Raw genomic sequence first — 22776 nt, forward strand, 5'->3', positions numbered from 1 at the left:
TATGGAGCCTGTTGCTTAGGATGGAGGAAACAAGCTTATTTCTTCTGTGGTTTCTGACAGGTTCTGGGGGGAAGCTGCTGGTAAGGTGTTCTGCAGGTTCCCTGCCAAAAGCCACCTGGAAGAGAGGCCAACCCGGCCCAGGGACTGGGGTGACCTCACCAGGAAGGGACAGAGGGCAAAGAGACACAAGTAAAGTGCACTCAGCCTTGGAGACAGACTCTTGATCCTCTTAGAATTTTAAAAAATACCTTTTAACTCCTCTTGGAGGGAAAAAAATCTCTTAAAGGTAAAGTATTAAAGAGTGGATGAGAGAGATCATGTAACTGACAGAGATCAAAAAGACGCTTCTCAAAAAGAAAAAAAAAATCCTAATGCACAACATTTACCAATATTTAAATAATCCAGTTGAAACCTTTTTTTTTTTTTTCATGAAAAAATACACCCTAGATGGCTGCCTACACTGAGAGAGCGGAAGTGGTGGAGTTGGGGGAGGGAGCAAGAAGGTCCATTCAGTTAGAGCTTTGCAAGATTCGTATGTACAGCACCAGATCCTTGAAGTCAGCTCCCCTTGAGTCAGTACAGTTCGTGAGAAATGAACACATCAGAATTGCAGTATAAAATATGGCCATAAAAAACTTCTGTCTTCCAGTCCTATGCAGGCGCACCATGCAGGGTGGGTGGGGTCTCCGATGCTGGATCTGCTCCGGCCTGGGGCTTCCCCTTCCCCGGCTCCGCCCTCTGGGTCCCACCTCCAGAGCCGGTCACTTGCTTCCAGTGTGCCCTGTTGTCACAGTGGTGGGCCTGGGTCTCCTCTCAGCTCCGACTCCTGTGACCCCCGACGAAGAAGAAAGGAAACTACAGAGCGTGGAAGGTGCCAGACCTGCCAGGGACAACAGACATGGGTGTTTAGAATTAAATTCACAGTTCTCTTCCCAGAAAAAGGGTCAAATGTGCTGGTCTAGATGGACGAAACTTGTATGTAACTGCTAGGGATTCCATCTACCCCTAACCCTGGGCTATGCTGCCAGATCCTGACCTTTCATTACCCTATAGGGAAATCTCTGCCTTGTGTTCAATTTGCTTTATTCTCCGATCCAACTTTTAGGTCCTTTTTTTTGTTTATAATTGCTTTGCATATGAAAATGATATGGTATGTCTATCATGACACATGATATCTGAGGCCCCATTTTTCGAGCACTTTCTATATGTTACACACTAGGATAGTATACTACTTCCTATATACTAGGCCCTGGGATGGGTGTGGATTATATACCATCATTACTAATTTTTACTTTAATTTGTGTATATATGTGTTATGTTTGTGCATGTACAGATAACACATGTGTACGTGTGTGTGAAAGCCAGATTCAACCTCAGATAGATATGTTTAGCCACTCTACATCTTGTTTTTCTGTCTGTTTTGTTTGTTTTTGAGACAGTTTGCTGAGTTGATTAGACAGGCTGGCCAGCAAACCCTAGATCTGCCCGTCTCCACTTCCCTGGGCTGGGATTAGGCGCATATGCCACCACACCTGGCTGTTTTACAGGGCTCTGGGGATGAGTTGCATGACAAAGCACTTTACAGGCTGAGAGGAACAGATTACTACTACAACAGCTCCGTGAAGTAGGCATTTTTAGAAAAAAAAAAGGGGGGGGAGCTGTACCCCGGTTCAGGTCCAAATTTATAATCCAGGAAGCAGGATTATTGTATCACAGGTCTCTGAAATGAGGGTGCTCGACTCCCATGAAATCGCCCCAAAGGCTTATATTGGACAGTTTGGTCCTGTAATAGAGTGGGATGAGTAGATCATGGTCACCCTGCATTTATCAGAAGATTTAATCCATTGATGAGTTCAAAGCTGAATTGACTATTGGAGTGTGGGACCTAGCTGCGGGAAGCAGGTCCTTGAGGGAAATACTATTCTGGCAGCCCTCTATCCTCTTCTGTCTCTGTCTCCCTCTTTCCTAGCTGCCACAAGTAACCATGGACAGAAAGGACTGAAACTGTGAGCCAAAATAGCACTTTCCTCCTGTACACGTGTTTCTCTTAGATATGTTGTCACAGTAACAGAGAACTGACTGGCACTGTCGTATGCAGTGGCTATGGTACAGCTTTGGCATTACACCCCTAGCCACTTTGTACACTTGGATATAGGGAGAGCCACAAAATAAAGTATTAAAATAACCACTGCTCTTGATGCCAGAGTATGAATCTTTAAAGAAATGAGTGGCCAGCTGTGATGTTTCTTTTGGTTAAGGGCAATAAGAAGGGTCTATGCTGGCGGGTGTAAGTGATCCAGAGGTGTCAGAGAAGCTCAGGGAGATGTCATAAGGATATCTAAGAACTGAGTATGAGTTAAGAATGAGTAACAAGATTAGGGTGACTTCTTTGGGGAGGGGGAGGATATGGAGTGCCAAACCCAGGGTCTTCTTAACTTTATTTCTTATTAGGCAAATGCTCTACCACTGAGCTACATCCTAAGCTTGTTTTATTTATTTATTTATTTATTTGAGATAGTTTTACTGTGTAGCTTGGGATGGCCTTGAACATGGAATCCTTCACCTTCAGCGTGCTGGCATTATAGGCGTCTGCTTGTATACTCAGCCATGGGATGGCTCTTTAGCAAAATGGGAACCCTTTTCACGAAGCCAAGTAGGAAGGAGCATGGGGCCCAATGGTTAGGGGGACAAGGGCTGATGGGAGAGGGCTGATGGGAACTTTCAAGGCAATGGTTTTGAAGTAGAGAACCATCAGTGTGCTCTAGTAGGAGATTAATATGCGTATAAAGATGGGGAGCGGGCGAGAATTAGAAGAGTAAGTGTGCCTTCAAGTTTGTCACATTCTTTACAAAGATGTAGGCTAATGTAACACAATCACTGTTGTCTTTATCTAAAAGCCAGTTTGGTACATATAAATAAATTCAAATACTCATCATCCTTGTATAAACAACAATAAAACCCAAGCAAAACCCAGACTTTAGAAACCAGTGCAACCAGGCCATGAGGGTTCTACCATCCCCTCGTCAGCCCAGAGGGTGACTGTACAATAAGAGGCAAATCAGAGGAAGGATAGAGACCAAGAAGTGCCCAGGCCTTATCCTTGGTTGTGTGGTACTTGTGCCATGGGTTTCTTATCTACAAATGGAAATGATTATCACATAGAGTGGGTATTCAATGTTGAGTAATGTTCGAAGGTAGCCATGAACATTAAATGGGTTAGAGCATTACATGGCAAACCGTCAGTGCTCAGCTCTCCTGCCCAACCCGGACTTATCTCAAATGCCCACTGAAGAATTCTGGTTTTGCTACATACGCACAATCTTTTTGGCTGGCCAAACTGAGGTTGCTTGAGACACTTGCATTTGAACTGTCCAGGCTGCTGCCAAGCTGTAGCCTTCGCATATGTCTCACGACGGCTGTGGCATTAAACGCTTGCTGAAATGGTGGGGAAAGGACAAAAATGTGGAGAAGAAGAGAACACATTATTTCAGGTAGTTGGAAAACACTCTGAGATTTCTTCATTCCACTTACCCAGAAACCTGCAGGTTTTCTCAGATACTCTCAGGACACTTTAGAAAATTTCTATCGTTCTTTTCAAAAGTACACATATTTACTTAACCCTCTTCCCCATGAAAATACATTTGGGAAGTTAAAAATTCACTTGCTTCTGGCATGAATAATTTCCAGACAATACTCTATGTAATTACAAAAGTGACTTTTAGAATCAAAAGCATATATAATGATATATCTTAATATGCAATTTTTAAAAGTAGTGTTTATTTTTCTATAATTGGTACCTTTTTTTTTCTTTTTTGGCAGTAGTAAGGAATGAACCTAGAGCTGTAAATAAGTTAAGCAAATATTCTACCAACTCTCATTTTACTTTTTAATTTTGTGAGGCTTTTATTAAGCTGTCCAAGCTGGCCTTGACTTTGTAATTCTCCTGCCTCAGCCTCCTGAGTACCTGGAATTACAGGCCTATGTCACCCAGGGCTGGCTCTATAATTAATACTGTTGTCCTAAGAAATGACACTACCATGACACAATAATACTATAAGTTAACAGAATCTTTAATTTTTTTCTTTTTGAAACAGTGCCTCACTATGTAGTCCTGGCTGGCCTGGAACTTACTTTGTAGGCCAGGCTAAAGTCAAAGACACTGGCCTTTCCCTCCCTCCCAAGTTCTGGGTTTAATGGCATGCACTACTGTGCCTGGCTCAATAGAACAAATTTTGTTTCTGTTGCCTTTCACAGCAAGACAACCAGCTTTTAATTACTGATGCCCATTAGAATACAGAGTTTAGGCAATCAATAGATGATCATGAAGTTGCAATGGTTTAAATTCATCAGTTTTTTTTTTAAACCAGAAAGCTCAATTAGGTTTTTATGTTTCCCTTTTCTCCTTTCCATCACTTTAATAAAAGGTAACTATTCAAAGTCTAGCAGAGTAAAGGGAGAGAGAGAGGGTTGTGCTTAAGGAATGGGGTTGGGCACTGTTGCTCTCTTTAAGCCACAGATGGGAAACAATCTTTCCTACACTGTGATATTCCATAATCAAGAATCACTTAAATTTATGGTGCTGGAGAGCTGGCTCAGTATTTGGGAGCACTAGCCTAGGAGTGCTCTAGCACTGCTCTGTCCCAGGACCCTGTTTCCATTCCCAGCACCCACATGGAGGCTCACGACTGTGTGTGCACAGACACACATGCAGACAAAACACCCGCACATGTAAGATAAAATGATACATTTTTTTCAGAAGAATAAATTAAAATTAGCAAAATTTATTGAGTAAGGTTCTGCCCAAGCCTTCATGGGTCACTTAGAAATACCACATGCGCAAATAGAAGAATCACTTTGTCCAGAATGGTTTAAATTCCCCTGGAATTGGGCAGGCATGAAACAGACACACTTAGGACTTACTCTCCATTTGCTCTTTGCAAAATTCTTCCGGATCTGGGCACTGACAGATTCATGAATGTTTTTGTTGAGAGCGGTGTCCCCAGCAATCCTGAAACACAGGCAAAGAGACTTTCTCAAAAAGTCTTCTTGTGATTGGCCACTGAGTCCTATGCTGCTTTTCTCGGAAGCTTGACCCCACCCCCAGGGAAGCTGAAGATGATGGAGGGTGGCTAGCTGCTGCCCTTCTAGACTGGTTAGTTCCCTAGATGAATTGTCCTTAAGCTCACACATGCCAAAAGCCCCACATTCCAAAGTACCTTCCACATTCTACTCCCTTCCCAGGATCTGCCCACTCCCTATTGGTCCACTCTCTCGACCTGTCTCTCATGCTTTTCCTCTTTTGAACCCAGTCCCAGCAACATTAGAATCCGTGACAGCTTGGAAACCGGAGTGCAAGCCCTCTCTCCTCACCAGCATTAGCCTTTCAGAGCTTCTCCAATCTCTTGCTTTCGCTCCTTAGCTAGTCCTGGTTTCTTGTTTTCTTGCAGACAAGGTCCCTACACACTGCCACCTCCAGCAACTTTAGATCAGCTTGGCTCATGTTCTAGAAAGTTCCTCTGGCTCCTAGGACCATGTACCCTCTATATTCATGGTCACAGGTGGTTTTATTGGAGCTCTTGCTCGTTTCTAAGCCCTCTCCCCCAACCCCTTCACCCTTTCTCATGTTGCATCTCACTCTGCTTACAATTTCCTTCAGAGCGGCCAGAAATCCCCTCAGGTCACACATACATGGACCATCCTTCTCTGCCACACACCCTCGCCTCACATCAATACTATCTCCTATATATAACTGATTTTACCTCAAGGTCAGGGAAATCTTCTTTCTGCTCTAAGCCTTTCCTGGAATTGACCCTTCCACTTTTCTTCCTAAACTATTCAATTCTACGTTAGTCTTTGGTGTCTATGAAAGAAGTTATTGATCTTGAGAAAGCTGCAAGAAGGCTTCAGAGTCTCAGACTACCTTTTTGTCCAGAAGGTACCTGCTATAGGAGAAAACCTTTCATACCCGGACCTGGACTTCTCTGGACATGAAACAGGCCCACACTGCAGAATGCCATCTTCAATGGGCATCAGACATGAAAGGAACACGCTTTGGGCTTGCTGAGACCAAGGCTTATCCTGCCCAGCCTTTCCTTCCCTGTAGAACTGTCTGTGGTCCAGGAACTAGACTGAATCTGTGCCAGGCTGGTAACCCAGCTCACAGCAGCCTCTCTTCCTGTATCCCTAAATGCATCCCCCTCTCTTCCCAGAAGGGCTCAAAGGATGCTCAGAGATGAACTCAAGTGAACCAAGTTTCCACTTTGAGCGGCTCCCAGTTACCCCCCCCTCCACTTCTCCAGGCACACATCAGAGAAACAGAAACATCATATGTGAAGGAGCAAATGGAAACAAGAGGCGTGAGCGTGTTCTGGGAACAGGTCACTCTTTCGGAGTTCAGTGTGTGTGTGTGTGTGTGTGTGTGTGTGTGTGTGTGTGTGTGTGTGTATGCATGTGGAGGTCAGTGGTTAACCTTAAGTGTCATTCCTTAGGAGCCATTTTTTTTTTTTTTTTGATAAGACAGGTCTCTTCCTGGGATTTGGGGCTCATCAATTAGGCTATGCTAGCTGGCCTCCAAGCCCCAGAAATCTTCCTTCCTGTCTTAATCTCCCTAGCAGTGGTATTTCAGGCATAGACCACCCTGCCTGGCAGGTCCTCCTACTTGGGCAACACCCACTTTATGATCACCCACTTTATGATCTTTCTGTGTTATCTTTAACAGTTCTGTCCTCAGAAAACGATGTTAATTCTAACAAATCTTGTGGTCAGCTCTTTCTTGGAAATAACTGGGCCAAAAAGATAGGAAGTATGGTGAGTACTGCTGCAGGCCAGAACCGGTCCAAACTAAACAGCTTGGGGAGGTGGGAACCAGGGAGCTTCACTTCCACCTGCTTGTCAGGAGCCTGGTCTCCCAACCGGGAGCCAGAGCCTGCTGCTTCCCATACCTCCTGGTGGGTTATCACAGGCCAAGATCTAAGGAAAATGCTGTCTGAGTTATTTTAGGAATGTTTCCTGCCCACTTCCTACAGTCCTCAGCTGTGCTGCATATGGGTCAGAGTCTAGCTGGCAGCTTGTGGCTCAGCGGTACTGTTAGGCAGTCTTCGAAGTGGCTGAAGTCCAAGTGTGCTATTCAATCTACTATCTGGACAGCTATGAATATACAAGGGGAAAATTCTTTCAGTATTGCATGATTCTTCAGGTCAGCCATTACATGTTTATCAGGGCTTTTCTTTTCTATTGGGCAAGAGGGAAGTGCCTCTGTAACAGTGGGTCCTAATGTAGACCTTGTATGATTTAATGAATTTTACTGTATTTCTCATTTTATGTTGGAATGCTCCTTCATTTCTTATCTGTTGCTGATATTTCACCTTTTACTCTCCTCTATTTTTGGAATCTAGTGCTTTTCCAAGATCACTTTTACTTTTATATCTCTCAAGGACAGCATTTTGTAAATCCAGCTTCAAATCAGGGCCTAATGTAGTTAAGGCCTGTTTATTCACAACTCTCATCAGTATTAGGCAAACTAACTTCATGGATAGAAAAATCACTTTGTGTGTATATACATGCACATATGCATGGAGGCCAGAAGCCAATGAGGGTGCTTTCCTTACTCACTTTCCATCTTAGTTTTGAGACAAAGTCTCTCATTAGAGCTGGATCTTTGCAGTTCAACTAGACTGGCTGGTCTGTGAGCTCCAGGATGCTCCTGTCTCTACCTCCCCAGGACTGGGATTATAAGCAGGCAAAGCCATACCAGGGTTTTGTAGTACTAGGGAATAGAACTCAGGTCTTCATGCTGGTGTGTGTGTGGGTGTGTGTGTGTGTGTGTGTGTGTGTGTGTGCATACATGTATGTGCTTGTGTGTGTGTGTTTCAGACATGTTCTACTCTCTCTAATTCTGCAAGTTGATCCAAATGGGCTTGGTGAGATCTGGTATACCTCCCAACCATAGTCTCTTGACTATTTCCCAATTCCCTTGGCCAAGTAGAGTCAATGTGTCTGGGATCTTGCAGAGGGATGGAGTCTAAGTCAACATTCAGGGGTATGATGGCTAATTTTATATGTCAACTTGGGTAGGGCATGACACCCAGATATTTGAACACATGCTAATTTCTATGTTCTGGTGAAAGTATTTCTTAGATAATACTAATTGATTTTGAGTCAATCATATCACATGGGTGAGTTTTATCCATCAGTTGAGGGCTTTTGGGAAAAAAGATGAGACCCTGTCTTAGGATTCTAGCTGCTACATTCACCATTCCTTGGGTCTCTCTGCATATTTTCAATTTCCTGGACCTCACAATTTTACAGGCAATTGTCTTGATTCGTTAAAATAAATTTCTCTCATGATGATTGACTTAATTTACTTGTCAATTAAGCCAGAGGTAAATATTCCAGGCAATCTGACCTGGCAATGAGTCCCACAAGTGCTGCTGTGAAATACGGATGGGCTCCTATCCTATTGTTTGCCCATTCCTGCACTTTGGCCACCAGTGAACAGCATGCATGTTCCTTATATGGTCTCAGCAGGAGAAAGGCAAAACCCCAAATGAGAGTACTGACTAGCTTCCACAAGAAAGAGCCCTATTCTGTCTGGAGTGGTCTGTTCTGAGGTTCAGGAAAGCATATGTACTTCCCAAGGGTTCTCCTAACCCTGGATGGTTTAGGTAAAGAGGGATGAACAAGCATGGGCTAACATGAAACTCTGGGTATTTGAATGTGTATGAACAAGCATGACTAACATGAAGGGGATTTGAGTGTGTATGAACAAATGATTAACATGAAGGGGGTTTAAGTGTGTATGAACAAGCATGGACGAACATGAAGCTCCGGCGGTTTGAGTGTGTCAGGAGCACGGCTCTGAGAACAGCAAAGTTGGTGAGGCTCCACTATAGGATCTCTTGTTCCTGCTGGCTCCCAGCTGGACCCACATTTTCCTTTGCCTGCCTGGGCACCTTTCTCTTGTGCAGACAAGCACACCACAATGCAGGGAAGTGTGGGGCTTGAGTGATGCTTGCAACAATGTGTGTGTTATTACTCCTGGTGCCTGGCTTCCTGAGCATTTGGAAATACAGTAAAAATGGAAGAACTTGTCATGAGCCTTCTGATTGGAAACCCTGGGTGGCACAGCTCCCACGCTTCCAACGATAACTTTAAATCTTTGCCACCAGCTTGACACCCTCTGCTATTGCCCTTCTTCGTTATACAATGAAAAGCATTCACTGCGGAGCCAGACCTTTCTGGCTAGAGCTCTGGCTTTACCATTAGGTGGCTGTGGTATCTTTACTCGGTTACTATTTCCTTATCTTTGAAGTGAACAGAAAACATACCTCCCAGGGTTATTGGAGAGAGGAAAAAAGGAGTGAACACTTTAAAGCAAATAACAGAGTTCCTGGAACACAAAAGAGACTCAACAAACGGCAGGGCAGGAGTGAAGAATTAGAATACTGTGAAACTAGGTTATGACACTGCTTCTAAGCGAGTCCCCTGAAGAGGGTTAACAGCTTGGAGGGAATGCTTTAGAAGATGATGAGCCAAACACAGAACAGTTTTCTGTGGTGCTCCTTAGGGGAATTTTCTCCTGAGAAATTCAAGGTTCTGTCTGTGTGTGTATGTGTGCGTACACATGTATGCTGGGGGAGTATACCCATGGCCGTGTACATAGTAGGCAAAGGATCTACCACTGGGTTACACCCCATTGCCTCTGCGTTCATTATACTGTGTGCTCTAGTTACATGTTAAATACGATCAAAGGTAGCTGTTTAAGGTTTAGTCCTTAGCTTGGCATTATTGGGAGGTGGTGAAAATTGTTATAAGTGGGACCTCAGGAGAGATCTTTAGGTCTTGGGGGAGCCCCTGAGTGGAACTATGGCCTGCTGATCTCTTTCTCTTGTTTCTTGGCTTCCATGAGTTGGGCTTCTTGCTCCACCATGGATCCACACTGCTTGCCAAAGGCTTTGCCACAAGAGCACCAGCTGGAACCTCTGACACTGTGAGCCAAAAAGAGGACTGTTGTCGTTTTAAGTTCATCATCTCAGGTGTTCTGTTACAGTAACAGAAACATGACTAACTCACTGAATATCTTTTTCTACTCTTGGGTACTTGTTTCAAAGTAGATGCTCCTGGATCTGTAACAAACCAGACAGTTGCTCTCTCTAGACCTGGTGTGAATCTCTTTACATGCACTAGCTCCACTATTTCTTATGTTAACTTAGTAAGTTAGGACTGTCACTCCCAATTAAAAGTGAGAAAGCTGAGACTTAGCAAGCCATGTGTAAACCCAAAGTCACACTTAGCTGTCAGCTAATTGGGGCTCCAAGCGCCAGAAAGCACCAGTGAGTCCCTTTGAGCCAAAGAAACACGGATTGGAAAAAAAAATCACTTGAAAAAGAACACACACACACACACACACACACACACACACACACACACACACACATTGCCAAGGTGTACACTCCAATCTCAATGCCACATTGGATGTTTTCCTTTGGCAAAAGTGAGTCTTAGAACATCTATAAGATGAAAAGCTACCTGCTACACTACCTATACACTTAGCTTCTGAGTGCTTTCTGAAAACTGTATCCTGAGGGCACCAAAAGGTACAAACATGGGCTTGGGAGATGAGGGAATCCCTGTAGGGGAAGCTGTAGCCACACCTTCTTAGGGGCTGGCTACAGGTGTGCCTGACCACGCTTGTGAGGGCATGGTCAGAATGACATAGTGTGACTGCATTTGCGCTTTCCTTTTTCTTTGCTTCTTGCTGTACAGGCTACTGCCACGCTGGCTGGCTAGGTCGCTCTGTAAGTAAGGCTTTTCCCTATTAAATACCCTTATATTTCTACCTGACTCCGTATTGGTAATTTCCCACTATAAATCCCCTGTCAGGATGAGGTGGAGGGAACACCTTAGTTTTTGTGACTAAGAGGAGCCAATGGAAAGTCTACTCTGGGAGGGTGGGGATGGCACGGCTCTTCCAGAGACGATCTTTCTTACCATGGGTGCCGAGCTGCCTGCTCACAAGTGTATCGTTTATTTGGGTCTTTCTCCATCAGATTCCGAATGAAGTCTTTTGCTGTTCAAAAAGAAAGCAGAGGAAATAATCCCTTGGAGGGTTGAAATGTGATGACAGGATGCCCTTGTGTTTTAAATATGTGTACCATTAAAAATGTGAGACCGCCTTTCACCTTCCCTATTGTATCTTGAACACAAAAGACACCAGCGTTTAGATAAAAGAGAGACCCAGTGAGTGAAAAGGTGGCAGAGCCAGGCTGGGACTCTGACTTCCAGCGCTAAGGGTTTTTTTTTTTTTTTTTTTTTTTTTTTGCCAGCTGCTAATGATGCCTTTGGTCTAGATAATAAAGGGAGGAGTCTTCATAATCACATGCTCTTCAGTTCACCATTGCCTTAGAGAGATGCTCTGGGGGCATCCCCTGAATGTGTTATGGTTCTACTACATCCACTGAGGGGCTGCAAAGCCACCAGGTCATGAGACCAGGTGTGGGGGACATCCCAGAGAAGTGTCTGCATCACACTTGAGCTGTTAATACCCAGTGTGTGAGATGTTACAAAGAAGCAGCAAGATGTACCCTGGGGTGGTAGAGAGGCTGTGGTCACCATGGGTAGGGCATACTATATGCCAGCTTGGAACCCATTGCCCTACAGGGCATGGTAGCCCACAGGTCTGAGCTTCTAAGAAGGGAGTCTCTGGCTTCTAAGTTCTGAAGTTCAGTATTCCCTGCAAGGTCTGTTTCAGCAATCTGCAGGTTGCTGAAGATTGACGTGGTTGAGGTTGGTTGAGGAAACAGGCAAGGGAGTCCCAATTAGGAGTAAATAATATAATAATAAAAACGGTCTGTGTGAACAGCTCAGCAGAGAGTGCCATTCACTCCCCTTCTCCCTTCTACAAATCTCCCTGCTTCATCTGGACCCGGTTTTGTTCTTCATACCCTGGAAGGGATGATGAGCTTCTCTGGGAGATTTCAGTGTGGCATACTGTGGCTCAAACATGGGCTCTAGACAATGAAACCATGACCTCAGACAAGATACCTCCATCATGAAAACCACGACTACTCAATGCAAGAATGTTTTGTTGAGGATATGCGATTCACAAATACAATCTTGTCATAAAAAAGTGGGCTTTGGGAAAGTTGGGGTTTAAAAATCTCAGTTCTGCTATATATTGATCCCATAAACTAGGACAGGTTAGTTTACCCTCTTGGGCTTTAGTTTCATTATCAGTCACATATGGATGATATGGCATATGGATCATATAAATACCCATCCAGTGGGTCATCTGGAGGGCTTGTTGAGTTAGCACATGCCCAGGACTTCTAGCACTCAGCACCTAATTGGTATTCATCAAATGCCAGAAAATAATATTTCATCCCTAGAGCACCCATATCAGGGAGAGGTAGATGAGCAAGTCTACATCCCTTGGCCAGGGTGATATAGCTCAGGCATGTTCTCCAGGTCAAGCCCAACAATACAGTTCTTAGAGCTTTCTCAGAACAACCATAGACTGAATGCTGGTGGACACCACAATTTCTTTGTTGAGATCCTAACTCCCATGGTGAGGATATCTGAAGTGGCCCTTTGGGAGGTGGTGATCAGAACACAAAGGCAGGGCTCTCATGAAAGACATGAATGTTCTTATGACAGAGACCCAGAAAGCCTTGCCACCCCCCAGCCCCGCTACTTTGTGTGCAAACACACCAAGAAGACAGCTGTTTCAGCAGATGCCCAGTGTACTTTCCCCTTAAGAATTATGCAAAATAAATGTTTGGTATTTAAGCTACTCAGACTGTGGTATTTTGTCACAGTAACCCCAGTAGAAGAAGGCAGAAGCCTCAGGACCATTCTGAGCCCAAGGGTCCTCGGGCTTCTACATTAAGTCATCTAGATGTAAATGCCATGAGAGACCCACCAGAGTCGGAGATGTCATCCCAGTAGGGGGAATCAAACTCATATTCTGCCTTGAGGATCTGTTCAAACAGCTTGGAGTCATTTTCATCATAAAAAGGAGGGTAGCCACAGAGCCTGCAAGACAAGAGGGAATGAGATTAGAGTGTGTGCACAGCCACTGTGCTGGGTTTAGACTTTGCCTGGAAGGAAGACACATGATCCATCAATCAAATTAAAGGAACCCACACTGAGTATGCTGAAGTTAAATCTCAGTGAAGAAACCACATCCTCTACACATGAGCATGCCACAGAAGTGAAAATGTGACTTCCTAAGCAGTGGAAAGGTTAACTCCATCATGGTCAGAGGCAAATACACATATTCAAAATTCTACCAAAACTCTTTCTTTCATGTTTGCATTTATTAGTGTGTGCATATGATGTGTATGATGTGTTTGTAAGGGCACACATGTGCCACAGTGAATGAGTGTGTCACTTTTTGCCTTTCAGCTTTTTATGGTTTCTGGGGATTGAAGTAAGGTCACCAGGCTTACACAGCCAACACTTTTATCTGCTGAACCACCTTGCCATACCCCCATAACATTTTAGATGGCATTAACTAGAATCCCATAAACCCTAGAAAGTCACCAGGCAATCTTCCATGTATGGCTATTATTAATCATGTCTATAATACTGTTCCTGATGGACAGGCTGGTGGAAAGAACAAACAAAATGCATACTTGATGGAATTTCTGGACCCTTCAGGTTCATTCTATCTAGGAACTTGCTAAGGAAGAAGAGGGAATTTTACAACTTGGATATCAATTTGCTAGGACTCATCCTGACCTGTGGGTTGTCATTTCACCAAGTAGGAATCAGAATAGGAAGCAGAAATGCTACCATTTCTTTCCATTACAAGTAACAAATATCCACAGGAGACAGCTCAAGTTACCACACTATAGAATCACAGTATCCCAGTCAAGGTGCCATTGGGACATTTCAAAGACAGCTGTTCAATGGTACAATTAGGATGTTACTAGAAACAAGTTAGAGCTATGGAGAAACCAAGGGTTATTTGGCAACCATGGCAAAAGCAGACATGTCAATTAAATTCAACCACCACAAGTCAGTCAGTGACACTGTGGATTCTGGGGCTGGGCATGGAGCTGAGGCAGAGCAAATACTTAGCACCTGAGAGAGTAATAAATAAAATAAACATAAATTAAAATGAAAAAGTCATAATTTCTCTTTCCAGGTCTGCCCTCAGTTACTGCCAGTAGGCCACTAATGTATTTCAGGGATCAAAATTTCATCTGAAGATATACGTGGCCAGAGTAGAAAATTCCATGTGTGCAATGGTTTAAAGCTGCATAGCTCTGTGACACCCCTCTTGTTGCTTTGTCAATCAGCTAAAACACTTAGGAAAAGGAAAAGACCAGAACATGCCTGGGGCCCATATAGGGCTGGGTTGGAGGGACTACGCAATCAGAAAGAGTGGGGTCAAGGCAGTAAGTGACCCCAGAGCAGAAGACAGCAGTGCTTGACTCTAAAAGCCAAAGAGCCAAATTCTATGTTGCTGATATGGTTCCTGGGGCCAGAATGTGGCAGCCACGGTGGGAGGCCTGACCCCAAGCTGAGGCCTGACCCCAAGCCAAGCCCCGCTCTTCCCACATAGCTCAATATTGTTCCAAACATAGCAATAGCCTAGAGAGCAGTTCAATGAGAACAAATGAACAGGCATCCACAGACTGTAGGTCTGTAGGGATTTGCTGTTGGTTCCTAACAAACACAATAACGGCCCAGCCATTTTTCATTTGTCCCGCCACCAGGGGCACAGCTGTGGCTGGCTGCAGAGGGGAATGGGCGATGACAGTTGTCAAGGCCAGGAGACATTCTGTGGGCTGAGAAGATTCTACATCATCTAACTCACAAGCATGTTTTAGAGGCTGAATGCCTGGAAAATTTCACTTGTAAAGATCTGCTGTGGTGGGGAAAATGAAAGGGCCAGTGCTTCGGAAACCACCAAGTGCATACTTCACAACCCAAGGAAACCCTGGGGCCTCTGAGAGAGGGATATGTAAATTTTTTCCATAATGAGGATTTGGGCAAAATAAAATGTGTGCATTAGGAAAAGCCGACAGAGCAAAATGTTAGTTTGTCTTGGAAAAACCCCTACATGCTAGATATGTGAGCTTTTTGTTTGTTAACAGCTGAGTGTGTTTTGCTTTATGGCTTGGCTTTCTTCTTAAGGAAAAAAATGTTAAAAATTTTCAAGAAGAATTTCTTCTTGTGCCAATTTTCTTAATGTATATTCCAATTTCTTTTCATCTTAGCTTCCCCCCCCTCTGTTTTTACATAGAGGACTGTTCGTGCAGGTGTTCTGAGGACCAGAGAGAAGGAAATGAATCTATCTGGAGGCCTGAGTTAAAATTAAGAAAGAGATGGTTGAGGACATGGCTCAGTGAGAGAAGTGCTTGCTAAGAAAGCATGATGGCCTAAGTTTGAATCCACAGAACCCATATAAAAGCTGGATGTGCAGTGCAGCCTGCCTGCCTACTGAATCCCAGCACTCCTATGGAGAAAAAAGCCAGAGGATGTGCAGCGGTCACTCCAAGTCCAGGGTCACAAGGATCATAGGACCCATGTGGTCTTATCACACCAACCCTGAATACACCCCTTTATACCATCTCCATTTTAAAGCAAACTGATTAACAGTGAACAAAGTCATGACTTAAGCCTAACCCCTCTGACTCCAGGTCTGTATTCTTTATTCTTGGACTCAATCTGTATTCTTTATTCTTGGACTCAATCTGTGAAGGAGAAGACTTGAGAACCAAATCTCTCACTTCAGCCTTTGACCTCTGTGTAGGTCAGTTGGCCAGTAGCCACCCAATGCCCACCTGGAAGGAGAACTCCAGAATGTGACTGTACCTTTTCAATCCATCTCATTGGTTCTGGGAGTGTGTTTACTAAGATGTGTCAGGCTAGTTTCCTGCACAGGGAACACTTATTGTATCTGGGCCAATATAACCTTGGGTACTTTATCCAGGTGCCTCCTTGCTTGGTTCTTCCACACCCTTGAAAACTAGCTGGAGTGGAATATTAAGGCCTTACCTCTCTCTGGCAGGTACTCTATAACATGCAGCTACTGCAGTGGACAGGGCTCTAATGTGTCACATCCTCCCTGGGTACAGCTCTGACCTGTTCACATGCACCTAGGATAGGACCTCATCTTTGCTTTTAGATTGTCAGGGTCTGGACCAGGACCTGCCTGGAGGGTGTTGTAAATAGATGCCCAGGCACATAAACATGCATGGAAGAAGGAGCTGCCTTGTTGGCTGCTGAGCCCCCTGGTTGAGCTCAGAAGCAGAGACAAAAGCTCAGGATACAGGAGCGCTCACCAGTGTCCTATCCCAGAAGAACTAGGGAGATTTCAAATAACCAGCCAACCTGACACTTCCTGAACACCCCACAGCAATACTCCAAGCTATTCAGATATTCCAGAAGAACCTAGTGCATAACCCCTCTGCCCCTCTACCCCGCTTCCCCAGGGCAAATGGTCTGTCTTTTCGGGGAGAATATGGTATGGTTTGGGTTTTCTCAATGGCACTCCTGGCAACAGATCCATACTGTTAAGGTGGTTTTCCATGGAGAAGGATGTTAATATAAATGGATGTGAAAATCAGCAATGAATGGCCAGCTGTGGGTGATCTGGCAGGGTGAAGTTTTTCTTGGAAACTGAAATGCTGTAATATTGTAAAATCTCCTGTCAAGATGCCCGTGAGTTCAGCATGGTCATTACCCTACATTAAGTTATGTTCTTTGGACTGTTTACTCTTGGCCATGGATCTACATATCTGGAAAAGATGATGTTTGTCACAGGGATGCCTAAGTCATGACCATTAGGTAATTCTTTGTCCTTTTGTTTCCATAATCCACCTGTGTTTTGACCTACCTTTTGCACCCATTAAATTATGTACTTTAGGGCCTCTTTTGATACCAAAGATAGCTATTAAGAGGACAGGAAGAAGTGGGGATCAGAAGTAGTGGAGAGACAAGTACCAGCATACCTGAGAGCAGGGAGTGACTTAAAATTTTTAATATATTTTACACTCTTGTGGTAAGAACAATTTACATGAGAGCGTCTCTCTGAATATTTAAGGGAGTAATACAGTTTTGTTGACTGCTGCTTTTAGGTGTAAAAGTGTCTCCCTGTTGTGATTTAAGTTTGAAATGTCCCCCAGAGTCTCATGTGTTTGAACAGTTGGTTTCCAACCGGTGGTATTATTTTGGAAAGTTCTGGCACCTTTAGGGGGTAGAGTTTCGTTGAGGGAACTGGTCCACTGGGGTTGGGCCTTGAAGTTTTATAGTCTAGCCCAGTTTCCTCTAGGTTTTCTGCTTCCTGACTGCAATATGATATGACTAGCTACTCCCCTGTTACTAATACCATCTCCAAATTGTAAACCCAAATAAACCGTTTTTCCTTTTAATTGCTTCTTGTCAGCTATTTGGCCATAGCAACAAGAATAGTGATTAATATAGTCCTCAAAAGGCTCATATGTTGAAGGCTTGTCCATAAGATGGTGGCTCAATTGACAGGTGGGTGGATCGTTAGGGTGTTAACTTCATCATCTGGTTTGTTGATTGAGGAGTCCCTAGCTGAATGGGCCACTAGGAGGTGATTATAGGAATCAGGTCACTGGGGGCAGCCTTCAAGTTACATCCCGTCCCCAGCCTTGTCCTTATTTCCATTTCTGCTCCCCATTTCCTGTGAATGTTTCCAGAAGATTGCTTGGCCTCCACAGCATTCATATGTATGGATCAGAATTCAGATCCCTACCAGAATTCAGTAGGGTACCTGAATAATGAGCAGAGAGGCTGAAGCCTGGGCAAGAATAGTTAGTGGGGTTTATCTCTCCAATTGTGCCAACAAGTCCTCAACATAAGCAAAAATGATCCCTCTTCATCGAACCATTCTGCATTTGCTGTGAACATTAGCTGATCTCCTTTTATTGCCTTCTCTCCAACAGTGAGCATAGGATGTAGTCACTGCTGTCCCCAGGCTCCCTCTCCTGTACCATTCCACCTTTCCTCAGGACAGGCTCCTTTACGGTCCGAAGACACAGGGCTATTGGTCAGGCAGTTTTCTGGCCACCACCAAATGCCCACTGAGGATCAAATATTCCCCAGCATAGAACAAGGTGGCAAGAGTGCCTGCCAGTATGGTATTACACTATAGTTGGGGACAGGGGAACAGAAGGTCAACATTAAACTTATCATAAAGAGGAAGCATAAAAGCTAGATAGGAAAGGATAACTTAGAACTGGGCTAGAAAAGCTACATTTTTAACCTTAATCTAGAATATTCTCTTCCCTACCCCATTCTCTGTGCTGGGAATGCCTTTCTAGGTTACAAAGCTCTTGGTGTGTGACCATTGCTTGGTGATGTCTCTCCTGTCCCCAACTCCCAATACCATGCAAGGTGCTGCATCTCTCTTTTGTGCTCTTCCAGCTTCCCAGGCCCCTCTGTTATAGCTCCTGTGTTGGTTTGTGTCTATAATTCATCATCTTTGATTAGACTCTGTGCTCCCTAAAGGTAGCAACCATATCACATTCAGTTTTGCAATCCTGTATAGCATGGCACAAAGCTCAGCAAAAGGTTGTTGGATGAATGGGTCCTTAGATAGATGCCTTCACCTTTCAAGACTACCTTCCTTACCCTGCTCAATCCTTTCTACACATGTTCTATTAAGAGCCACCTCAAATCTCATCTGGCTTTTTTGGGTCTTCTCAAGAAATTTGAAAAGATTATGTTTTTTGATTGTGGTTACAATGTTTAAATCTTCACTTTGCTGATAAGTTCCTGGAGGATGGATTCTATGTCCTAAATGGTATTTCTTTAGGGTTTGGAGAAAGGGTCCCACTGTGTCCTTGAACTCATGATCCTCCTGCCTCATTCTCCTCAGTGCTGTGATTGTAGTTGTGTGTCACTGTGACTGGCTCTTTGGAGTCCTTTGTTAATACTCAACATGACTTAATCAGCATTTCCTGATTGTTCTCTGGTAAACAGAAAATGCTTTATTGAAACACTTGTGCTTCTATGTACAAGTGCATGTTGTAACAGCACACACTTCAATAAACATAAGGAATCAGTTGCATGAGGATATAGGCCAATGATAGAATACTTGCAAATAGCATGAATGAATCCTTGGGTTTGATTTTAGTACCCCAGCCCTAAGCAGGGTTGGAAATTTTAAAATGAATATTGACTCCAAACAAGACAATTTCAACCATGTTTTCCTCAAGTACAGTAATTTTTCACTTATTTCATTTTTGCAGTAAAACATCCTAATGGCCAATAGCATCTGCTATAAATGACATTCTCCAAGGCAACTGGAATGATCATGGGAAACCTTCAACAAATATCACCTATTTGTCCAGTGCCTGACAAAATCCTCCAAGCATCAATTTCCCTCTCTGTAGTCCCATCAGAAACTAACTATTCCACTGATTACAGAACTCATGGGTGGCAGGTACTGCTCCTAGCTTGATGCCTTGAGTCAAAAGCTTAAATTCAGAATTAGATGCCACAGTTATAGAATTTTATCCTGGGGCCCAGAACTCATTACTCCTCTTTAGGATGCTGGGAAACTGAGTCCTAGAGAGGTGTTCTTAAGGCTACAGCTAGTGACAGATCTGGGCAATGTGTGAGAGGATTTGGCCTAGAAGAACAAAGACCATTTTGATCCCTACAGAGAGATAGGAAAGCAATGGCATTGTGCAAAATGCTCATAACACAATAAATAAGATGTAGCTGAGTCTTGCTTTCTAGAGTCCCCCAGTTCAGTCTCACTTAAATGGAACAAACAAAACATTTAGTCTCTTACAGTAAGTAAACTAACATGGTGAGCATATCTTGTAGAAGTCAGTAACAATAGTCACCATCTACTGAGCATTACCAAGTGCCAGGCGTTGGGTTACACATTGGATGAAAGTAACCTAAGGAAGGACAAGTCCATTTTGGCTTCTGGTCCAGTCCATGGAGAGTACAGTCCATCATGGTGGGGAAGACATGGCATTGGGAATGCTGGGTGGGTGGTTATAATGCATCTACACACAGGAATCACAGAGTTGTTTGCTTGTGCTCAGTACAGTTTGCAGCCCCAGCCCATAGAATGGTGTTGCCTCCATTCAGGGTAGTCCTTCCTTCTCAGTTAATCCTATCTAGAATTAACCTCACGGATATGTCCAGAGATGAGATTCAAGGCAATTCCAATGTATTCAAGTGCACAATGAAGATCAACACTCATCTTACACATATTGCCTCATTGGATGGATACTTAAGGAGGAAAATCTTTCCATCCTCAATTTCCAGATGAGGAAGATCAATGCATGAATAGCTGGGCAACTTAAAGGGCAGAAGGGGAATTTCATTTAACTCTTTCTGTAAGTCCTTCTCAGTCAAATCATATTAACGTTTAGGTGTCCAGCCATGAATGTCACTGTAAACATGGGGGCATACCAACATATTCTCTTTCTTAATCTGCCCCTGAAGTCAGAGTGATATGCTTTGGGCATGTGATAGATTTGGAAACAGAGCTAGAGATGAGGCCATGTGACTGGCCAAAGACATACAGGATTCGCAAGTGTCTGTAGTTATAAAGTCAATGATTCATGGTCTTCATCTGCCTTTCTTCAAGACAGAAGAGTGAGATGGCTAGGGCTTATCAGCTTGTCTGCGGGTGAACAAGACTGCAGAAAAATGAATGTCTGTCTATATTGATCCAAATTCCAATATAATAATGTCAGATCATCCGGGTTCAGTATGATGCTCCTATGAAAAGCTGTAAAGCAACACAAAGAAGAAAATGTCACCTCTGACAAGACCTCATGAGCTCTGATGGTAGGAGGCAGAAGTTCTGGAATGCCTTTTGGAAAGTGTATTGGGGAAAAATGTGATATATACAGTTAACTTTGTAAGTGAGTGTGAATGTGTTTCTGAGGGCCTGAAACTTACTTTGACTATTTTACATAAAATACCACACCAGCAACTGAATGACAGCCCAGACCTTAATGCTTAGTTGTAACTAGAGTGGAAAGGCTCTGAGAAGGAAATTATTTTCCAAGGAAAGGTTCCTGCTGTTCCGTGAGAGCAGAGTTCAACTTTGCCTTTGGATTGATTGTATGATATGATGCCATAGCTTAGGCACACGTGCTTACTGCTTGGTTCCAGGGAGGGGCTTCTGGGAAGGGGTGGGGCCTTTCAGTGGTAGAACCTGGTGGGAGGTCTCTAGATCCTGCCCTTGAGACAGGTGTGTGGGAACCCAGTCTCCCTTTCTTCTCTTTGCTCTCTGACCATGAGATGAGTGGTTTATCTCATCAGGTGGCCAGAGAGCCAAAGCATCGGATTCATTTGATACTGGGAGCCTCGGAATCTGAGCCAACAGGGAACATCATTCAAGAGAAGGAAGAAAGAACGTAAGAGCAAGAGGACAGGAAGAGCATCATAAAATGCTGTCTTTGGACATTGTATGCCATTATACTTTTAGACTCATAGTGGCCATGGTTACCTGTACAAGACCAAGTCAACATTCTAGATGGAGGTGGGAGGGGCTTCCAAGGCCCCACTGCTGGCTGAAGAGCTGTCAGCAGTTCGTGACAGCTAGGAAAGGGGGAGTCATCTTTCTTTGACATATGGCCACTAGCAGGTTGCCCATATACCACAGGATGGCCCATAGAGATACACATATGGGCAGCACTAATTGGTCTGTAGTTTATTTTCTCTTAGAAACTGAAGAGGACATGGAGTGAGTAGGGGCATGGGCTGAGAGGTCATCCAGGTATGGATATAATCAGAATATATTGTATACGTGCATGCAGATCTCAAAGGAAGAATAAAAAATATTATTAAAAAATGAGCCAGGCAGTGGTGGTGCACACCTTTAATCCCAGCACTCCGGAGGCAGAGGCAGGCAGATCTCTGTGAGTTTGAGACTAGCCTGGTCTACAAGAGCTACACAGAGAAATCCTGCCTCGAAAAACCAAAAAAAAAAAAAAAAAAAAAAAAAACCTGAAATCACATCCCCCCAAGTATCTGTAAACTAGATAAGCTACATAAGGCCAGCTCAGGCTCAGTAGCCTCTGAAAAGCCATGGCAGCATCAACCATATCTGAGCATCCTTTGGACTCTGAGTCCTGTTGGTACACAGGGACCACTGCTCATCTTTCTATCTTACTGACCCTTGGCAGAAACTCAACAAGCTTTATTGAATGGATGTGGTGGCATGTCTTAAGGGATATGACTTTTATTGTTTTAGTCTGGAAATGATTGGCTTTCAAAATAATTAAATAAAGTGAAGCCTTTAGAAAGCAAATAAATCTTTTGCACTTATTCCCAGCACCCATCAGTGAGCAAAATGGTGTTGAATACATTATCTGGTTTGGGACTAGAAGGTCAATGGGGCTGGAATCCTGACATATGAAACCCTACTCCATGAACATTTGTTTGAGCATGTACATTCCTCAGATACTGAGAAAAGAACAGGTGGAAGAAAGTAGGGAAGGCTCATATAAGAAAACCATGTGTAGAGACTGGCAGTGTGTTCCTGATGAGAAACATTGACACATGTCCTCTAGTCATTCCCTGGGGTTTGAATAGATATTTGAAAGCTGAGAATGGGTTAGCACATCAGGGAAAGATGTGGGGCAGAAGTATGTCCCCCAAGGCTTTGAACAGCTAGAACTAAAGATCGGGGCTTTCAGATGAGAGGAAGGAGGAAGAGAAAGAGAGGAAGAGAGAGGAAGAACAAACGCTATGATCATCTTAACTCACCTGGGATCAACTTTTTGAATCTTACATTAGTTACATGGACACCATCTTGAT

General features: G+C 43.8%; 1 protein-coding gene across 3 annotated transcripts in view; it reads right to left on the reverse strand.

Moving 5' to 3' along the window:
- Positions 1-470: 470 nt before the first annotated feature.
- The window catches only part of Camk1d (calcium/calmodulin dependent protein kinase ID), a 395032-nt gene continuing 372726 nt past the window's right edge, over positions 471-22776 (reverse strand). For 2 of the 3 annotated variants that reach the window (XM_035441489.1, XM_027405184.2), the window contains 5 exons: positions 12920-13032; positions 10990-11068; positions 4921-5008; positions 3361-3435; positions 471-880 (listed from right to left, as the gene is read on the reverse strand). In XM_035441489.1, coding sequence (XP_035297380.1) covers positions 788-880; positions 3361-3435; positions 4921-5008; positions 10990-11068; positions 12920-13032 — 448 coding nt within the window. In that variant the 3' untranslated portion in view covers positions 471-787. Of the gene's footprint in view, positions 881-3317; positions 3436-4920; positions 5009-10989; positions 11069-12919; positions 13033-22776 lie in introns of all 3 variants that reach the window. The other variant, XM_027405182.2, reaches the window with a different exon arrangement.

The sequence above is a fragment of the Cricetulus griseus genome, chromosome 3, assembly GCF_003668045.3.
Source record: "Cricetulus griseus strain 17A/GY chromosome 3, alternate assembly CriGri-PICRH-1.0, whole genome shotgun sequence".
Taxonomy (NCBI): Eukaryota; Metazoa; Chordata; class Mammalia; order Rodentia; family Cricetidae; genus Cricetulus; species Cricetulus griseus.